This window comes from Alosa sapidissima, chromosome 20, assembly GCF_018492685.1.
Source record: "Alosa sapidissima isolate fAloSap1 chromosome 20, fAloSap1.pri, whole genome shotgun sequence".
NCBI classification, from domain to species: Eukaryota; Metazoa; Chordata; class Actinopteri; order Clupeiformes; family Clupeidae; genus Alosa; species Alosa sapidissima.
Window position 1 is genome coordinate 20,975,725 of NC_055976.1, and position 21,804 is coordinate 20,997,528.

A 21,804-nucleotide genomic window follows, 5' to 3' on the forward strand; every position below is an offset into this window, starting at 1 on the left:
GTACAAATTTTGACTTTGTAGAGTGTAGAGTTTATCTGGCCTCAACCAGACCCTTCTCCCGCAGCCTACAACGCATGCACATAAAGACTGAAGTGTCACAAAGGCCCAGCTTTTCCCCTTTCTCGTCCCATTCCCTGCATTCCTGCTAAACTTGCTAACTTACATCAGCAACTCTCCCATCATTTCGGCTCTGACTCATCCAATGAACCACACAAAAAAGGGAAGAAGTGTCCCACGGTCTGTACTAACTCGCTATTGGTCTGCGGGACACTTGCTTAGTCAATGCTTTTCAATATCCTACAACACACAGCTGGAGCAGCCAGTTGTCAGAATTTGAGATGTGAATATGGACTCCCTGCGTTGTGGTGGCCATGTCATTTATCCTCATTTTTTTTTCTCTTTTTTCAGTAGCTGTTAGCCTATGGCCTTTGGGCACCTCTCGTAACCATTTACAAATAAAAACATTAACCCAAGAGATGCCACTTAACACGTATCCTGGAGCGCAAGCAAATAAAAACATTAACCCAAGAGATGCCACTTAACACGTATCCTGGAGCGCAAGCAAATAAAAACATTAACCCAAGAGATGCCACTTAACACGTATCCTGGAGCGCAAGCAAGCGAAACGCTTGGCAGGGCATCAGAGGGTCACCACTGTTTCCACGAGGAGGAGAAGGGACGAGGCATGCTCAACTTCTCTCTTGTGTGTGTGTGTGTGTGTGTGTGTGTGTGTGTGTGTGTGTGTGTGTGTGTGTGTGTGTATTGGGGGGGGGGGGGGGTGATGACTCTGCACATTCTGACCGCAAACATTTCGTCAGGCGTAGGCAGGCAGCTGACCCGGGTCAAATGGGACAGAAGTTACTTCTGCTTTTTCAGCTTAGCTTTACATAACACTATGGAATATAGTTCACTGGTTTGCCTATGGAGAAAGAGCTTAATATGAGCTTAATTGTCGTTTAAATACACTCTGCATCATCTCTACAGGTAAGATGGGCATACCCTAGTATTTTCTCAGCCTGTTAAGTAAAAACTGTTTCCATACTTAGTTGTTTTGCTACTTAAAAAAAGAATAGAAAAGAAGCAGACAGATTTTATTTGCTTTGTGTGACACGGCCTTCGGAGCCTTACCTGGTGTTGGCTGCCTTGAGGTCACAGAAGTGGGCATGCAGGGCCTTGACAATGTCATTGCAGACCAGGTTGACCATGTCCACGTCAGCCAGACGGGAGCGGAGCTGCTTGGTCATCTCCCAGAAGTCCTCCGATAGCATCTGATACAGCTGTCCCTCGTCCCGGCTGAGAGGCACATACCAGGACAGGATGTAGTCCCTGTAGCTGTAGTCGAACACTGACGAGAGAGGAGGAGAGGAACGCGTCAGCTCATCTGATCAACAGGAACACTAAAGAAGACTGCAGTAGGGCACAAGACATTTAGGGGTTCCACTAAAGATGGAACTACAAATAATAACATTATTATTACAACATAGACTCACAACACCAGATTCAAGATCTGAACCCGGGCCGACCAATTGTCAAGTGGCAACCCTTCATATCCGCTAAGTGAAAGTGATGTCTCTATGCGTCGCCACAAAGTAGCTCTCTAGAGAAGGCCATGGCTGAACAATGTCAGGTAACAAATGGCTAGTAGACTAGTGCAGCAGCCAAGGGATTACCACGGCGACACTCTCCCAGAACAGAACTTCCATCCAGCACCACCCCCATGGGAGACCTTCTTGATACACACACTCAACATCCCGACACCAACTCAGAATTCCTATGCTTTGAGCATGGTCCACCATGAAACACTGAAATGATCTCTGAATTCATAAGGGCCTTGAAAGCCACAGGAAGTGAGGCTGGAAGCTTTTCAACACTTGGAGGTGACCACTGATATGTACAGTAACCGATACCACAAACAGTCAGTGGTGTGTGCATGTGGGATGCAAACCCAATGTGGCAGAGCTGCCCTACAAAGCCAAAGTGCAGTGCCTGTGACAGCTGTCTGAGAACAGCTTTTCTGTTTGTCTGTCACACTGTATTTTAGCAGATACTGCAAAATGAAACCCCCCATATCTCCAGGAAATGTTGTAGCAGACTGATGAAATTTAAATAGATTGATCAGAGGATATGGCATTTTATATTGGTGTTAAAATGCAGATACTGCACTTTGGCTTTGTAGGAATCTTGGAGTGTCCTGGTTAACACATTAGAAATACAAATTAAAAGAAGACTGGACTGTTTGCAGCTTGTGGTAAATTCTACTGTGTCATGCATAGCACAGTGTCATGTGAATCACATTGGGGTCCCACTCTAGGTCACATGTCAAATTCCATGACTTTTCCTGAGTAAAAAAGCTGAATTTCCATGACCCACATACCTCTAGTCCTAATGCGCTCTTATATATTTTGCCTGAAGGGATAGCAAGTTGTTAATGTGTAAAAGGTGCAAAAAATCAAGCAGGCTCACGGTCACAACCATGCGTTATACAAAATGTGTGAAACAACCCAATACCCTAAAGAATAATACTGCATGGAAAATATTGCATTTTCACAAAAATAGAATAGAATAGAAGTCTTTATTGTCCACTGCTGTGGAAATTCATCTTTGGCCCCAAAACAAACATATAGCACACACAGACAGAACTAACCAGCAGGTACAACATATAGCAAACACAAACAAGACTTCACAGCAGGTACAACATATAGTATATAAAAATGCTACACTCAATTCCCTGATAATCCATGACTTTTCCCAAACAATTACCAAATCTCCTGACTTTCCATCTCTGGAATAGGCTTTTAAAAATGCCATGATATTCCAATTCCATGACCCATGGGAACCCTGTGTGTTTCGTCCATTCGAGTGATATTTGACACACTGCCTTATCTCCCACGAGACACCCACATTGTATCAGTGCTACTGAGAACACAGCAAGTGTCTCTCCGACCACAGCGACAGCTTCAGTTAAACAGGTCTCGTCCCACCCTCTTAGAGTAAGCCAAACCCTTTGAAGCAGCCTTTGCTGCCTTCTGCTGTGCCCCCTGCAAAACTGGGTGAGTCATTTCCTGTGGGGGTACCTCACTCTGTAGTGAAGCAGATAGACAGAGCGCCTGAACACGCCCTCAGAGCAAAGCAGAGAGATGAGAAGATCAAGCCCACAGACACAGCTCTCAAATTACAAAAACAAAAAAAAGAAAAAAAGTCTCCACTTTTGTTCAGGTTCTCTCCCGGTTGTTTTGAGATCAGGCAGCATACACAATCGCAGAATACTTATTGAGGGGGTCAGAGTGCTGAGTGCTTCATAGGTCTGTAACTAGCCTGGGATACTGTCTGGGACCGATTGGATCTCAATCTGGTGGAGAAGACTGTGGTATCCTCCAAGTCCTTTCCCAATCATAAAGAGCATGAATAATTAACTGAATAAAGACTCATATTACAAACAAGTTGAACTGATATGCCATTAGGCTACAGTTCATCATGTAGCACTATTGTTCATATAGATAGACAGCTCAGTAGATGGATTAACTACCAAAGAGCAAGGCAATAACAGACAACAGCAGCCATGTCCTGAGCACTGTACTGCACTGATGCTGGGGAATAAGAATGACTAACTCCGTCTCAGGCAAGTAGCATCTATTTCTTACCGTTTTTGCTTCAAGATGCCAAAAACAAGGGTTGAGAGCCATGTCTATTCCACCATGCAATTCAGAAGCACCATATCAATATGCATGCAACCCACAAGGAAACATCAAAAGTAGATGAAATTTTTATTATGATAGATGCTTGAGCCTGCACGGTGAGGCTCAGATAAAAAGACAACTTGCCAAATTCTCTCAGAAACCAGCATTTTTCAAGACCCCTGATCATAAATACTACATGAGGAAATGTATTTTCTTTGCATTATTTAAAGACCTCTCTCCACATTCTGGAATACACGACATAGCAGCAAAAGTTCCTTCTATCCCTCTATCTCTGTCTCTCTATCCCCCTCCCTGTCTTTCTATCCCTCTCTCTCTGTCTCTCTATCCCTCTCTCACTGTCTCTCTATCCCCCTCCCTGTCTTTCTATCCCTCTCTCTCTGTCTCTCTATCCCTCTCTCACTGTCTCTCTATCCCCCTCCCTGTCTCTCTATCCCCCTCCCTGTCTTTCTATCCCTCTCTCTCTGTCTTTCTATCCTTCTCTCTCTGTCTCTCTATCCCCCTCCCTGTCTCTCTATCCCTCTCTCTCTGTCTCTCTATCCCTCTCTCTCTGTCTCTCTATCCCTCTCTCACTGTCTCTTATCTACTTATTCTCTTGTTATTTCTTTCCCCATTTGCCCTACTCTCTCTCTCTCTCTCTCTCTCTCTCTCTCTCTCTCTCTCTCTCTCTCTCTCTCTCTCTCTCTCCATCCCTCCCCCACTTGACTCTTTCTTCCTCCCTCTCTCCCCCCTCATTAAGGCAGCCCTTTTAATCAAATTCTTACAATATGTATGCGTCAGCGGGAGATGCCAAGCTGACTGCTGTGTCCACCACCTGCTTTTCCCTGCCCGCCTTCTCCGCTGGCTGCTGACGTCAACAGAGATGATGCAAAACACTCGTGCCAGGCAGGGATTCTCCGGGCGTCTTTTAACACAGAGCAGGGCTTTTGTCGGTCAGAGAGGAGAGTTCAGCTAACGCCGACGAACACTTCTGAGCATTCCTGTTGAGCGTGTTTCCATGCCCCCATGCCCAAGGGTTGCTAAATTGCACTCATTCTCTGACGGAGCAAGTTGTCTTATCACAATCTGAATAATGTGCTTATACATAATAAATCAAACTCTAGGGTGTTATATGCCAAAACCACTAAACAAGCAGAGGCACTGAATGCTTTCAAAGTGACCCAAGTCACTGAGCTACAAAAATAGTACAGAAATTGAACCACCAATTAGCTTTAACGAACTGCTCAATGCAAATCTCAGAACAAAAAAATATCCTGCAGGCACAGTGACCATGCACAAGGTTCCCCATTCACAAAAGCAGAGCCCAGCACACATCCAAGCCATAATAATAGCAAAGGCTGCATGGGACCTGAATTCAGACATGTGAGATGAAATCAATGAGATAACGTCTCACCCAGGCCACAAGTGCTATCAACTATCAACAAGCTCCACCAACCACAAGATTCTGAGATAAGGAAGCTGAAAGTAGCACTGGTCTGAATTGGTCTGAATTAGGCTCTGGTCTATCACTAGGCCCTTTTCTTTTCCATAAACCATGTGAGCCTTGTCCTCGCCCTCGCCACCAGCCTCCACTGAGCGCGCACCAACTCCAGCCACCGATGCAGACAAACAGCCACGCGTCGCCTGCCCCATTCACTCACATTTACTGTGTGGGAGACACAGTAGTGAGAGGGGCAAAGAGAGCCCATTAGACTCGGAGTGAATATCGCTGTAAAAATGAGTTACAAGGTCTTTTACAATCTGATACCATGATACCCCCGATTCATAAAGACATTACACTGTCAAAAGAGCATGGATGGATGGCGTGTGTGTGTGTGTGTGTGTGTGTGAGAGAGAGAAAGGAGAGAGGATCCATTCACAATATCGCACAAAGGAGAGAGAGAGAGAGAGAGAAAGAGTGAGACTATTTAGATGTACATTAGCAGTAGAGCAGCTCCACAACGGCCTTCTCTCCTTGAACACAAGGGGGAAATTGAACACACACACACACACACACACACACACTCCACTGGCACCAGAACTGGTCCGACAGCCACCACTGCATTATGAAACCCAGATACACAGTGAGAGGATCAGTGTGTGTGTGTGTGTGTGTGTGTGTGTGTGTGTACGTGTGTGTGTGTGTGTGTGTGTGTGTGTGTGTGTGTAAGCTTGCTAATTAACATGAGTGCACATACTGCATAGCCTGTAATGTAATAACAGCTGTGTTTGTTGTGGGAGGAAAAAAACAGGCTAATGATGGCAGATTTTTCTTTGATAATCTTCTTTGCCAGCAGTTCAACTTATGGGATGTCATGCACATTACGCGAGCCTGGACCCGATAATATTCAATATGACTCACCACACTGACCACGTCAGTTCACAAAAAAAAGGTGGAGAAAAGGTGAAGAAAAAGGGTGGGGTTGAACGAGAGGTGCTTCTGATTAGCTTGAAGGCTTGATTGCCTACTCCCTCAAACTCATTCCGACTGCCCCAAAACCCAATCTTCATTCCTTCAAAGAGCTCCATCACCACTTAAAGGCTATTTCAAAAGTTCACGTCTTTCAGCCTGGGAAAAAAATAGTCCCCTCCCCTCCCTCCAGAGAGAAGATGAGAGGCCGGAGGATGCTATTAGCCGCTGTCTCTGGTGCGATCTCATCACACCCCCGTAGCATAACAAGAAAAAAGATGGGGGAGATAGAAGACAAATTCCTTCTGGAAATAATGACTTGTTTAATTTCTGCTGAAATCTAAACTCAACGTGGGACCGCTGCCATGGAAATATAGAGAATAGTTTCATTATCCCAATCTATAGCTCCAGCTAAAGAGATATTTAAGTGAAATAAAGTTGGGATCGCCTACTTGCACCACGTTGTTGGTCATATTTCTCCATCAACTACCATGTCAAATGAAATGTCACAGATAATTCATCCTTCAAGCTTCATCATCTCTTCCTAATTTAGCATGGAGTAGAACTGTCCTGGAGAACTGGCAAAATGCCGTTCTTTCTGACAATAGGAGGCCCACTTGAACCAAAGACACACTAGTCTAGTTTTCAAGAGCAATAAAACATAAGGTACAATAAACGATTAAAGTAATTCAAAACATATTCCCTAATGACTGACAGTTCAGGTATTAATAACAGATTGCAGTCAGAATATCATCAGTAGCTGCCACTGCACACTGCTTGTGGTAATCTTGAGTCCAGAACAAAGCAATACAACTCCAGCTACAAGGAAAGGTAGTGGTTAGACCTACTAGCACCTTTCTAAGGGGAAATATACTGTGGAATCGGTTATAAACTGAGATAACTCAATCAGGTAGTCTACAGGACATCCAAAGCCTTTCTGGACGTCTGATCCAGACAGAGGAAAGGATGGTGGCATCAATATGAATGAATAATACTGATACTCAAAATACAGCAGTACAGACATCAGCAGTGTTTCCCGTACATCGACTTATTTGTGGAGGCCCACCACAATATCAACACTGACCACCACACAATGATTTTCCAGGTTGTACTAAATTGTGCTTAAATCTGGTCAGAATCATAACCACGCTGTGCTAATTTGTTAAAAACTGTTGCATTCAAGCTAATTCTGCAAACCAACAACCACAAATGGAATTCAATTCTGTGGGAAACACTGATCAGTCATATGCATTAAATAGCTAAAGAGAACAAGGCAGTTTGGCTTTTCACTTAGCACTGCATGCATAATGCACCATCCATCACAAGGATGTTTTTCCCCACACATGAATTCATTTTGAACCTATACTGTCGCATCAATAAGAGAGGTCATTTTCTGAGCAACAGATCTACAAGGTGATGCGATACATCACAGCTGTGATCTGCCAAGATGATAGCTCCTCTCTCTCTTTTTTATATCCATCTTCTCTATCTGTACGTGACTGTCTGTGTGCACTTGTGTCCTCCGTCTATTGGGCAAGTGCAGGTTGTCTGACTGACAGATCTGTCTGTGCCAATTTTCCAGTCTCCCCAGAGGGAGTCACCACAAATGGACACTTGTCAAGTGCAAATGTACAACAAGTGTGCCTCCTGAAGTCAAGGGCTATTTAGCTCACATGTGACATGAAAAACTATGGCAGAATTGGGACTCTGAGGTCAGATCTGAAGACCGATGAAAACAAAAGGGGGAAATACTATTTAGCCTAGTTGATTACCTACTTGGCATTATGCATGCACGTCACTCCATTTTGAAATACAGACACTGGTAGTGCACAGACTTTGCAATTGAGTTTACGATTGTCTCGTATCCAAAACAAAACATTTTGGGAGACTTTTAGAAAGTGTCATTGTGTGAATGAATGGATGCTGCACATTTCCCCAAGAGATGCACGCAAGCACATTCTTCACGTTGCCAAGCACAACGCAGAAGAGCAGCTGGCAATTCTTGAGTGGTTCTTGTAATGTTGCAATACACCAGAGGAATGAATCCACAGTCATACTGGGCTTTAACCCTGCCATGGGTGAGAGGAAATTTTCTTCTGCATACCAAACATTCTGGTGGAAGGATTACTCACCTTCTTTGAGAGCTTTATCCACATTGTGTGACACCACCACTCTCCTGGTCTGTGCGGAGTCCAATATAGGCACAGAGAATCGTGCCTGCAAAGATTGAAATCATTATACACTGGCTGGCACATTAAGTGAATAAACCAGAAACATGCATCAGACATGACAGAGGCCATGCATGGAGGCTATGTTCTTTCATTAAAGGGGATATGCAAGAGGTAAATGGCTGAGTAAGTGACCCCTCTAAAAATGTGGCTTTAATAGACACAGACATTATGCTATTGGGGTGAGGTGTCCATGTGCTAAACACATTTAGTTTACTGTCACAGAGATGTAATATTGGAAATCAAACCAATTACCAAAATAGTTGCTGTACAGTTATGGTTCATTATTGCAGCCCTGACCTATATTTTTTCAAAAGATGGCTTGCAGCAGAAATATAATGAACAGGGTTCAGTAGGCTACAACTGTTGCTACTGAAAAGAAGTGAGTGAAAATGAGGATAACTAGGCTATATGGCCATCCTTCTTTCATCATATGTCAGCCAGTGCAGCTGGTGGGGGGTCCAAATAGCCTATATCAAGAACTAAATGCACACGTAGGCTACACGGTCTGTCTTTTCCATGCTGCACAATTTCAATCAAATGTATTGGGGATACGTCTGTGGTAACCTACCACACTGAGAGATATATACAATAATACTATGGCCAAAGCATGAATGATCTCTCTGGGTGCAAGGTGAACTTGGTAGCAAAACATTGGTAGCAGGGCTGCACCTGGTAGCATAACATACATGGCTAAGTTTTCACACCAATACTCACCATTAATTTGTTGAAGAAATCCGACAGGTAAGATGATTGCCTCTTTGATGTGTCAAAATTGCTGATTTTGGGAGGGCTCTTCTTCACAAGCAGGGCGATGCTTCCCAAAAGAAAACAGAGCAACGCAAAGGATACATAAATAAACAGCTTCAGAAAAAAGGACGTAACGCTGATTCCCCCATATCCAAACTGAAAGAGGACGGCTGCTGCGATTCCGAAGGCGACAGCTGGCAAAATTCGGAAAGAGGAATAGGTAGAGGCGCCGCTAGGCATCGGGGCATCGGCACTATTGCTGCTCCTGCCATCAAGATGATGCTGCATGCTGCTGGAAATGACATGTCCTCAAAGGCGCAAAGAGGACAGGCTTTATGCCTCTTGAATATGTCCACCTTTCATGCATCACCATGTAGCCTTATCAACAAGAAAGCCATTCTTCCGGGCATGGAATGGAATCCCGAAAAAGTATCAGAAACACACACTGCATGCTACTCAGTTTACGGTCACATTAAGGTCGCTATACGTACCACGCCTCACATGTAACGGTAAACGTTAAGTAGGCAAGGCAAAGGTGTTTGTCCATGCACTAGTTAAATGACAACATACCGGTAGTGTCAACACTAACTGAAGCTATCTTATAACATTATTGTAACGTTAGCCATAATACATGCTAGCTGTATATCAATAGTGTTACCAGAATAAGTTTGAAAGGTAATTCTACCGGTGCCTAATTAGAAAGCCACATTAGAGTTTTTAACTATTACATTCAAAACAATTTACTTAAATACAGATTAAGATAACTGCAAAAACAAGGAAAGGGACGTTAGAGCAATGCAAAAATGTTAGCCTGTTTGGTTGCTAATTAAAAAAAAATAAGGTCCTATTTACAGAGCTAGCTCGTTAGCTAGCTACGGCTATCCTTCTTCAATATGTCATGGCTTAAGTTTCGGTCGCCACGGGTAAAACATAAGCAAAGTAAACCATATCTAAACAAATTGCCGTTTTCCGATATCCACCGCGACTGCTATATCCATCTGTGTAGCGTTACATGTCAGTTCAAACAATTTCTGCCCTATCAATCCTTAAGTCTTTAGCCGTGCAGCTCACTGGTCCTCCTCTCTGTCACTCCAACCATTCGGGAGGAAACAAATATCCTCGATACACGTGAAAAGTGTGGACCAATCGCCAGAGAGTATCAACACCTCATCCCATACCACGCATCTGTGTGTTTAGGCAATAGCGATTAATATGCTGCACGTCCACAGTAACATTTACCTCTTTAACACATTTTAACCTCAAAGCACGTTAATCAGATGTAGGCCTACAGCTAGGCTACTTATTCATCCGAAATAGATAAATTAATATCTTAGGATATTAATAATGCCATTCAATATAAAACATTAATGATGGCTTTTTTTACTTTCATGTTTTCTTTCATTTAAAGCGGTAAAAGAATGCGTAAATTATCGGCTAGACATTGGCTCTAATCTACGCAGGCTAAAATATTGGTGGGCGTATTCCATTATTGCAGAATAGGGACTATATTTAGACTTTCCTCGCCATAATAGAATTCTATGTGAAGTGTCCCCAGAAGAAAATTGTTTTTGTTAGCCTATTTAATCTGATCTTTTCTAGTGGTGTGCGATTCAATCAATATTATTTGGAAAAGCCATTTAAATAAATAAAAAAAAAATAGATATAGGCCTACATAATATAGTCAAAAATCTAGAAGACTTTGATGATTAGCTTGTGTTTTTATCAGACTAGGCCTACTATCTAGGCCCTACTCTCCTTTTCCTCCTTTTACACTTTTTGTGTCTATCAGTTTAGCTAGCCTATGTTTTAACTAGGCTCTTATGATCCTAACAGGCTATTTCTGTCATAGCCTATCCCAGGTGCTCTTGCGCCATCTGCTGCTGACCATGCTGATGATTTACTGTAAAAAAAAAAAAAAAAAAACCTGTTATGGATTTCCCCAACCAGAAGAGGTCGCAGTGAGGCTTTTCTTTCAGAGGAACTGTATTACTGTATTTACTGTGATATCAAGAGAGATTAGAATTACATTGATGTCAGTTTATCATCTCAATTATACAAATAAAAGTAGACTTACAGTAGGATCAATTATTTGAAACACATTATGAATACTGAGCAAATTCAACAAACACCATATCTTCTCAAGCATAGAAATAACATTGCATTCTTTCCATCTACTGTTGTCAGTGTGGCATTGAAGCCTCCATAAATGCAGGTTATGGTTGGTTATGGGATTCTGCGGACGCTTTTCTCCAAAGCGACTTACAAATAAAACAATACAATATTTAAATTAAAAGTGATCAGTTTAAAAAAGTTGTTGACTTTAAGAAGAACATACATACATACATTCTACATTAAGAAGAATAGCAATAATAAACAATAATGTCAATGTAATCAACAACCCACTGAAAATAAACATTTAAAGGATAATTCCGGTGTGATATTGACCTAAAGTGTATCGAAACATGATACCGAGTGTGAACGTATGTCTCATAGCCCATCTCGGCTTGTCCCCTGCACTCCAAAATCTGGCGCTAGTTAGCCGATGCTACCAACATCTTTTTCAATAGTGGTGCTTCGGCATCGGGCTAGCCATGCAAATAAATCACTGTTTTACACCCATTTACGAGGCTCAATGTATCTCCACACTTCATTGGTAGACTTCCGAGGGCCCTGACATTTAAAACGAGACATTGAGAACTTTGAAAAAGCACTGGTAGTTTACTTACAAGACGATTTATACAGACAGTATCTTCACGAAGTTTAGCGTTTGCAGCCATCTTGAATTTAGTCACGATAAGTCGAGCAACGAGTAAGAATGAACAGCTATGATAAGGGATCAGATTCCAAAAATAATTCAGTGGAAATGCATGGATTCCAGTTGCTGCTACTGGAAGAAACTGGAATCCATGCATTTCCACTGAATTATTTTTGGAATCTGATCCCTTATCATACCTGTTCATTCTTACTCGTTGCTCGACTTATCGTGACTAAATTCAAGATGGCTGCAAACGTTAAACTTCGTGAAGATACTGTCTGTATAAATCGTCTTGTAAGTAAACTACCAGTGCTTTTTCAAAGTTCTCAATGTCTCGTTTTAAATGTCAGGGCCCTAGGAAGTCTACCAATGAAGTGTGGAGATACATTGAGCCTCGTAAATAGGTGTAAAACAGTGATTTATTTGCATGGCTAGCCCGATGCCGAAGCACCACTACTGAAAAAGATGTTGGTAGCATCGGCTAACTAGCGCCAGATTTTGGAGTGCAAGGGACAAGTCGAGATGGGTTATGAGACATACGTTCACACTCGGTATCATGTTTCAATACACTTTAGGTCAATATCACACCGGAATTCTCCTTTAATTTCACTTATAGAGCACCAAAACATTACAGTTTTGTCTTGAATTTGACCCAGCGTTTATGGCATCAGAAGACCACAATGATCATAGAATTGGGGTAGCAGAGAGCGGATCCAGTAAGTGTCCTATAGGCCAAGATGAGAGATTTAAATATAATGCATGTAAAACAAAATGGGGATGGATTTCAGTAAGGTGACTCATGTACACATATAAACAGTCCTATCAAGACCAGGAGACAGCTGTGCTGGGTTAGGACGGCTGTACTGGACGGCTCTCTCAGCATAGCCCTCACACGGTCCAATGAGCCATTATGGAGCGGATCAATCCCAAGTGTATGACACATGAAGTTATAGGCATCTACGGATCTGATTGGTCCAGCACTGAAGTTGCTTTTGAAATCTGTTGCGCAAAAAAACAGAATTATACCAGCTTGTCAAAAACAACTATTGGTCTTATTTTTAATTTTGCAAGGTAAAAGAGGTGCTGATTTCATGGTTTATTTTATGGTATTATGGTACCATTACTCTGACTAAGGAGGCAACCTAAGGACCTGAATAGAACATACTGTAGTGGTCCCCGCAGTGGAAGAAGGTTACATTAGTTAATGGTTAGATAGATAGATAGATAGATAGATAGATAGATAGATAGATAGATAGATAGATAGATAGATACTTTATTGATCCCTAGGGGAAATTCAAGGGGCCGCCAGCAATACTTTCATAGCTCAACAGTGTGCCATGGACCATTAGTTGAAAACCCCTGCATTAGCCTACTGTACGTACCACTCTTGCACTGGTTTCATCAACTTTGCTGTTGGCTTTGTACTTTACTAAAGAGCTTCAAAAGTGAACTGGATATCTTCCTTATTATGTTATGGGTTTATGCTCAGAGAGCAACATAAAGGAATATATCAAATTATGTTCCCAACGAGTAACATAAAGTAAAAACTAAAAAAAACTAAAGTAGGCTACTGTGAAGAGAAGTGTAGTTTTTAGAGAAGCAATACCAACATTGGTTTCAACATTGGACTCCCAAATCCCTTACCTGGGCCTTTTGCTAAAAAGAACCCTCTCATCTCAACAAGTTCATTGTCGTAGCCATGTGCACCATGTTTACCTCCAGGGGTTGGTGTGAAAGGCAGGGCTGATTCGGTCTGAAAATAAAAGCAACTTAAGGGTTGTATCAGCAATTGCAGGCCCGAAAAAGGCCCAAACATAAATGATCACATTCATCTAATCTTTCCTAATGATCCGCTAGCTGCCCGCCCCATAAGCAGGCTGTCAAAAAAACGTGTCTCTGTAGGCAGCCTGGGCTCTGAGATCTGCACACAAAACATTTTTTTAAGTAGGCCTAAGGGATAATGTATAGAACGCCAGCGGAGGGGTCTTGCTTTGCCCTGAAGGGACTTATTTTCCCAATAATGACCGACATTCTATACATTATCCCGCTTATGACACAGCTACTTGCCAAAACAAAAAAATAAACTCCACAATATGTCTCTTTACACTTATTTGTTACCATTTCGTCGTGGCTTTTGCTGAGAAACAAATAGTTCGCAACCAGGGCTCTCGAAGTACATGAAAGTCCTACGTCTGCTTGAACGCCCCCTCCCCCCGATCAACAGACCCATGAGAGAGCACAAATTCCATTATTTCAAACACACTGTTTTATTTATTCTAGAACCCTATAGTAAATAATAATAACATAAATTATAATAATAATTTCAACAGAAAACAACCAAATGAGAAAAAGCACATTTAGCCCCAAAATGGTCTCTTGAACAGTGGTGGTTCTATCTGTGTGTGTGTGTGTGTGTGTGTGTGTGTGTGTTTATGAGTGATGTTGTGTGTTGTAAGTGTTTGTGGCAGATTTTGATGCCTTGATGACTGATACTGGGGGCTCCCATTTAAACAGGGCTCCGAACCGGTTCAAGGAACGAAAACGAAAACCGAAAACGAACGGAATTTTACGGAATTTTACGAGGAGCGGAAACGGAAACGAAAACAAAATGGTCTTCAACTGTTCCGGAACAGAAACGTTATTCTGAAATCCACAAAACCGGTTAATAACGTTTTTTTTTGTTCTCTATATATTTTATAAAATTTCACAAAAGCATATCCTATGTCAGGGAGACTATTTCCGGTTGTGCGAAAAACAAGCCCGCATCTACACTGTTAATGTGAGCTAACAAGCCGCTATGTAGCCAACTACTGTAGGCAAACAGCCTAATAATTTGATTTCTGCAGTTTGAAAAAGAAAAAATGAATAAATGGACCTTTGGTCCAAATGTGTATATTTTGTCTTGCTGTTGTAATGTAACCTATCCGTCTGCCACTTCGGATCTTAGGCCAGCTCGTAGCGTAGGCTACTGAAACTGATTTGGAAATTGTTTGTAGCCCTATGCGTAATAGCCTATTTTGCCTGTCCACGCCTTGTTGTTTTAAAGTCGGGATTTGAAATGTTTGCTCAATTGTAGCCTATTCTATGTAGAAGAGTTAAACGGGAAATATGAGATAGGCCTTGTCAGCAACAGACAGGTTCGTTTATAAACAGGGTTGGAATTATAGCGCAAGCCTTTGAAGATCTCCATATGGATAAAACTATGGATAAAAAAGCTACAATCAGGTAAGGAGTTTAGCACGTATCCAGAAATATTTTTGATAAGAAATTATTTATAGGCATAGGTTAGGCCTACAGTAAGTCTGGCTATGGGATGGATAGCCCATCTGAATGTTTTTGGATGCTGCCTGTGATTTATTATTTTTGGGCATAGCTACGGTAGGCTAAATCAAGGGGAAATAATGAGTAGGGGAGAGCCGGGACAGTTGAAACACTTGTTAATTAAACGTAATTTACATAGCGATCGTACCACACTGAAAGCTAATATTTGGTCACTAGTAACCTACATCTGTCCTCTGTCAAATACAGATGCATTTTCAGCTTTGAACAAAACCGTTTGGAATTATTACAACAAAAGTGGGATGTGCGTAATGTTTCATTCGTCCCTCCTGGTCGGGACAGTTGAAACAACATAAGGGGACGAATGAAACATACAGTTTAAGCCATATAAACATCCAACAACTTCGAAATTTTACTACATATCATGAATGGTACTCCCAAAAGTTTTTATTTTAGATATATTGTTGCAGGGCTATACGTCTTTGTGCATGTCTGTTAACAACTCATTGCCATCATCATCGGTTTTTGAAATATCATGCCCTGTGGATGATTCTGCCATGTTTATAGCTAGAACGGTAAGCTTTCCCATTTATATCATGTTTATATTGTTGAAAATGTCGTTTCACTAGGTTTTTAGGTGGGTTAGGCCAATGCACATCCAAATAAGTAGGCTTAACGACCCACCGGCCGTCAGTCTCCATAGGATAACATGGGGAAACTCAACCCCCTATCTGGTGGGCCCAAATGTATTTTCATCTTCCTAAAACTGTTTTTCTATGTCTTAACTCCATAAATAATTGTTTAAACACACCTATTTGTGCATTTAATTAAAATACATGGAGTTACAGACTGGTCGGGACGATTGAAACACGTGTTTCAATCGTCCCGACACAGACATATGTCACTACAGCTTGATTTGCTTTCCATGTAAACAAGCATGCGATATGAAAGTCTGGGATTGTGGAGAACACTAAATGGTCTACTGAATAAGCATTAAGTCAAACCTTTAAATGAAAAACACTCATTGATAATCGAAAAAATCTAACCACTAATGAAGTTTACTTTTGCGCATCAAAACTCGTTTATCGCCAGTAACTCCGTGATAAAATGACATAGCAGGAAGATATTTGGCTGATAGAACATGCTCTATGTTTTGACCGAAGGACGTCTGTCTATCATCATCACACTCGGAGAAAACTGGATTGTTTCATTCGTCCCGTGTTTCAATCGTCCCGGCTCTCCCCTACGTCTCATCTAAGGTAAAGTCCACAAAAATAGACTTGATAGGCCCGCCAAACACTGCCGGAACTTTAAGAACGAACGATATTTTGCGTTCCGAACCGGTTCAGGACCGATATGTTTGTGGCGGAACGCATGCAAGAACGAAAACGTTAAACATAGGCCTACCTGAACCGTTCGGAACGGAACGTTTGAAAAATAATTTCGTTTTCAAGCCCTGCATTTAAAGCACTGTGGTTCAATGTCAGCCATTTTCACAGTCATGAGGCCATCCTTAAAAATATTCTTGTTTGCAGTAACAGCCAAAAAATTTTTAAAAAATGGGTCGGTAGGTATGTCAATATTTTTTTTTTTCAAGATTCAAAGTAAAAAAAAGTTGGTGATTAAAATAGTGATTACGTAGGTATGAACAAATGTGCATATTGTGACGTAACTGACTGGGTCCTCAACCCGTGCCTTCAGGCGCATCACTGCAAACCTCAATCTGATGCAGGTTATGTAGACCAGCCTTTCTTAAACTTCTTTGACCTGAGGCCCAGTCATGGCAGACTTTGGGGTCATAGGGCTCATCTACCCCACTCCCTCCAAATTGTCATCATCATTATCACAATCATTATTATGCCTATATTGTTATATATGCACTTTCACTTAAATGTTTTGTGACATGCACATCAGAGGACTGCTTTACTAATGTAAGATATAATTAGTTTCATTGCTTTTGCATGGTTGCATGATGCTTGCATAAGAAAAGAAATACTTGTCAAAACAGCAACAATTATATGGGTGCTATTGTTTTGGGATGTTTCCCTCATGCAAGCATCATACATTGGTAGGAAATGGAGAAAAAAAAGTGTTTTAAGTGTCGTTAAACAATTAAATAGCATTCAACAGGTTGAAGCGGAGCTTTGATACCAACGTTATCGATACCAACGTTATAGTTTCAGTTTCTCTCGCGCAGACGCCTGCATTGAATGAACGCTCATAGGCTACCACCACTTTATTGTATGGCTCCATGTTTAATGACATCGATAGCAGAAACGTTTGTTTTCTTTTTTTGTCGGTCCGCGGTATCTTGATCAACTGCGCAGCCGTGTAGGCCTAATAAGCGGGATAATGTATAGAACGCCGGTCATTAGTCCCTTCAGGGCGGAACAAGACCCCTCCGCGCTCTGTCGGGACTTATTTTCCCAGTAATGACCGGCGTTCTATACATTATCCCTTACTTGCCAACCACTCAAAGGCAAAATAAAGTGTTCCAACCAATAACCGACGCGATGCCCGTTCAGGAGAGTTTCAATTACACGGGAGGGAGGGGGAGGGAGTAGCGAGAGTGCCAGTAACGCGTTACTTAGTAACTCATTAGTCTATTTTGACCACTTTTTTCAGTAACGAGTAATCTAACGCTCTACTATTTACAAACCAGTAATCAGATTAAAGTTACTTATCTAAGTTACTGTGTGTTACTATTTTTGTCATTTTCCTTAATAAAAAGATATTTTCTTTGCGTTCTTCTTTTCTTGGGGATTAATGTCATGTAGGCCATGCTCACCTTTTTAGCATGAGGACAATTCACGTGCAGCGACACAAACGTAAACAACAATGGAGGGAGAGAGAGAGATGCACATTTCATCAGTTGAGTTTGTGTCAGCTACACATGACAACATTAAGTGACTCCTGCTTCAATGACTACCGCCCTGTGGCACTGACACCCATCATCATGAAGTGCTTTGAGCGGCTTGTCATGTCACATATCAAATCCATTCTCCCCCCCACCCTGGACCCCTTCCAGTTTGCATACCGAGCCAAGCGGTCTACAGAGGATGCAATCTGCTCTGCCCTCCACCCAGCCCTCACCCACCTGGAAAAAAGAGACTCATATGTGAGATTGCTGTTTATAGACTTCAGTTCTGCATTCAACACCATAATACCACAACAACTCATCAGCAAACTTGACAAACTGGGACTCAGCACCTACCTCTGCAACTGGCTACTGGACTTCCTCTGTCAGAGGCCTCAAGTAGTACGTGTTGGCAACAATACCTCAAGCAGCATCACACTGAGCACAGGGGCCCCCCAAGGCTGCGTGCTCAGTCCGCTGCTCTTCACCCTGCTGACGCATGACTGCACTGCAACCTACAGCAACAATCACATAGTGAAATTTGCTGACGACACAACTCTGGTGGGTCTCATCACCAAGGGCGACGAGACCCAATACAGGTTGGAGGTCGACCATCTGACCACGTGGTGCAGGGACAACAACCTCCTGCTGAACGTCAGCAAGACCAAAGAGATTGTTGTTGACTTCCGGAGAGGTCACACCCAACACCTGCCACTGACCATCGACGGTGCTGTGGTGGAGAGAGCGAGCAGCACCAAATTCCTGGGGGTGCACATCAGCGAAGACCTCTCCTGGACCACCAACACTGCATCACTGGCGAAGAGAGCTCAGCGCCGCCTGTACTTCCTGCGGAAACTCAGGCGAGCAAGTGCTCCACCAGCCATCATGACCACATTCTACCGAGGCACCATTGAGAGCATCCTCTCCAGCTGTATCGCTGTGTGGGGCGGAAGCTGCACTGAATACAACAGGAAAGCCCTGCAGCGCATAGTGAACACAGCTGGAAGGATTATTGGTGCTTCACTCCCCTCCCTGAAGGACATTTACACCACCCACCTCACCCGCAAGGCGACCAAAATTGTGAGTGATGCAAGTCACCCCGCTCACAATCTGTTCGATCTACTGCCCTCTGGGAAGAGGTACAGAAGCCTGCGCTCCCGCACTACCAGACTCACCAACAGCTTCATACACCAAGCTGTAAGGATGCTGAACTCTCTCCCTCCTCTCCTCCCTCCACCCTCAGCTACATAACATCCTGGACATTGGACCCACAATGGCCGCGTGCACTACTCCACTTGCACACTTGCACACTTGTACACTTTACAACTTGTTGTTGTCCTGAAAACACAACACATCTGCTGCTCTTACATAACTTGCACCACTATGTCACTTTCTTTCTTACTTAGGTCAAACAGAACTACACAAGCCTTTTATTGGCCTGACTTTGCACTAGTATTTTATTGACTGTCTATGCACAATTTCAACCAAATTTTGCTGCTCTTATTTTTTTCATTATTATATGTGCCCTCTTATTTACTTACTTTTTTGTTTACTTGAATGTTATGTTTGTCTGTGGACTTAAATTGGTAAAATATGTCTTGTCTTCACCGTGGGATAGTGAGAAACGTAATTTCGATCTCTTTGTATGTCTGGAACATGTGAAGAAATTGACAATAAAGCTGACTTTGACTTTGACTTTGACTTAAGGGACATTGTACATTCTGTGCTGGCGATAAAGTGCTGTCTAGCTAGACATCCCAAGTCTCCCGAAGTTTTGGGAGTCTCCCACTTATTGATAGTGGCTTCCTGACCTAGAGCGAACAACAGCACGCAAGCCAGACCGGACTTCAAATCAAAGATTCTAGAATCTTTGCTTCAAATCGCGTGTGCATAGCTTAATGCGCACACAACGGAGAGAGAGAGGAGTGGAGCGTTTGTGCCTGAAGCGCATCCAAGACAGAGAGCATCCTGGTCTGTTTTGCTAAATCAACCAATCAGTTTTCAGTGTAGCCTAAGTGCTTATATCTCTTTTCTCCCAAACATAATTAATCAGTTCAGTCAGTGTATCTAGGAACAGATGCGTCATGGCAGCGTCAGTGCCCCTCAAAAAGGAAGATTTAAGACCCATTTCACAAAAGTGTACCCAATTGTCTCAAAAGATTAAAACATAATGATAATCTCGCACACTGCACTGTTTGTAACAGCGACTTTAGCATTGCTCACGGCGGGTTAAATGATTGCAAAATACTTGTTGAGGTGACTTTAACAAGTGTAATTTCATTTGCATATTACTCAGGCCTATAGACTACAAGATGGCTAGTTGCCAAGGCTACATGAAAATCTACATATTTTACTATAACGATTTCTATCAATAGGCCTTCCTTATTTGGTGTACTTAGACATTATTGAACAAACATCTGGATTTTAGTATCTAAGTAGGTTAGGTTGGGATGTCTGCTATACATTGCTGTTAAAATGCACTTCCAGTATAGTGAGTATTGGCAAAACCGGTTATCATTTTTATGTTGAGGCGTTGGGGGTGTTGTCGGCAGCTGCTGAAAGTAACTAATAAAGTAACTTGTAATCTAACTTAGTTACTTTTAAAATCAAGTAATCAGTAACGTAACTAAGTTACTTTTTAAAGGAGTAATCAGTAATCAGATTACTTTTTCAAGGTAACTGTGGCAACACTGCTAACAGTATGTATGTTTTTGTATGTTTTAGAAAGAACAGGAGCATGACTAGCCTACACGTGAATGTGTGAATAGAGAGACCTCCTAACCATGAGGAATAACTTCACAGGCATTATGCAAACAAACAAGCATATTTCACTTTCCATCAAAACCAGTTTCGCAACTGATTAAATTACCATAATGCAAGGTTTAAATAGTTTTAACTAAAATTGGGCCTACTTAGTTTCCTCATTCCCCTTTTCCCACCTCTGTCTTTCCATAATGTATATCCTTATTATATATTTACACACACTGACACACAGACAGTAGTACTGAGTTGAGCCTGTTTCTCCTCTTTGATAAGAAGTGAAGTATGAGGACAGAAATAAGGGCAGTTAATTAATTCATTAGTTACAGTAATTAAATTACATTAAATGAACACTCAAAGAAACTTACAGCAGTGATGACCGTCCCTGGTTTGGCTACAAGGATCAGAGTTGAAACAAACCTCCCTTCCTTGTAATGGAATCGATCAGGGGTGTCACTTCTGCGGTAGGTTGTCATATTTTCCACTGCACTAAGAACAGTGAATATCTTGGGGGGGGGGGGGGGGGGGGCAGTATCCAAATGAATATTATGCACATAAAAATAGCAGTTAATGGGGTAGGAAACAGGAAAAAAAAAATCTTTATTACGTTCACACCATTCTCTCATCATGAGTTGTAAATGAGAATACAGCCAAAAAGAGGATCTCACCTCTTCAAACTTTTCTTGTTTGGGCCACAGGCTCACGACAGGACCAACTTCCAGCACCTTGATGACATCGGACAAGTTAATGTGTTTGTCCAGCTCAATGAGGTTTGTGATCTCTAACATGCTGTGATCAGAGAACAGGATGACGTTCAGGACATTGCTCATGTTTTTTGCCTGCAACACAACCCCCAATATGCATTAGTGCATGTGTCAGTTTAGCTTCTTTCATTTTTGCGTCTTGCTTCATTCATTTCTGCCAATATTTTCAAACTTATTTTGGCCAATTGCCAATGCCGATTCATTTGTGTTACAAATCAAATTTTTATTTCCTCTACGGATCTATCCTGTACTAGAATTAAATACAGTATTTGCTCTTATTGTGATGGTCTATGTGTCTGTCATAAATGATTTCAACTGTTCAACCTT

General features: G+C 42.0%; 2 protein-coding genes across 3 annotated transcripts in view; both read right to left on the bottom strand.

Annotated features, from left to right (window-relative positions):
- The window catches only part of snx25 (sorting nexin 25), a 55,635-nt gene extending 45,403 nt beyond the window's left edge, over positions 1 to 10,232 (bottom strand). The window contains exons 1-3 of one of the 2 annotated variants that reach the window (XR_006025804.1): positions 9,030 to 10,232; positions 8,217 to 8,301; positions 1,129 to 1,345 (exon numbers count right to left, since the gene is read on the bottom strand). Coding sequence is in view for 1 of the 2 variants with exons in the window: in XM_042074733.1 (XP_041930667.1) it covers positions 1,129 to 1,345; positions 8,217 to 8,301; positions 9,030 to 9,350 (623 nt within the window). In the remaining variant the exon portion in view is untranslated. The remainder of the gene's footprint in view (positions 1 to 1,128; positions 1,346 to 8,216; positions 8,302 to 9,029) is intronic. The other variant, XM_042074733.1, reaches the window with a different exon arrangement.
- Positions 10,233 to 10,832: 600 nt separating this feature from the next.
- LOC121694441 (glycerophosphocholine cholinephosphodiesterase ENPP6-like) lies at positions 10,833 to 21,681 on the bottom strand. The gene is made up of 4 exons (XM_042074612.1): positions 21,382 to 21,681; positions 21,082 to 21,219; positions 13,462 to 13,570; positions 10,833 to 10,962 (listed from the first exon to the last, which is right to left on the bottom strand). Exons 1-4 carry the CDS (start codon positions 21,541 to 21,543, stop codon positions 10,913 to 10,915), a joined length of 459 nt encoding a protein of 152 aa, XP_041930546.1. The 5' UTR covers positions 21,544 to 21,681; the 3' UTR covers positions 10,833 to 10,912.
- Between the last annotated feature and the right edge of the window lie 123 nt (positions 21,682 to 21,804).

Bases quoted from the DNA above. Each gene is read 5' to 3' on its own strand.
- LOC121694441 (XM_042074612.1), bottom strand. From the start codon at position 21,543: ATGAGCAATGTCCTGAACGTCATCCTGTTCTCTGATCACAGCATGTTA. The intron at 21,220-21,381 runs GTGAGATCCTCT...CCCCCCCCCAAG, and splicing joins AACAAGAAAAGTTTGAAGAG to ATATTCACTGTTCTTAGTGC. The intron at 10,963-13,461 runs GTAAGGGATTTG...TTTTTTTTACAG, and splicing joins CTTTTTAGCAAAAGGCCCAG to TAAATCATCAGCATGGTCAG.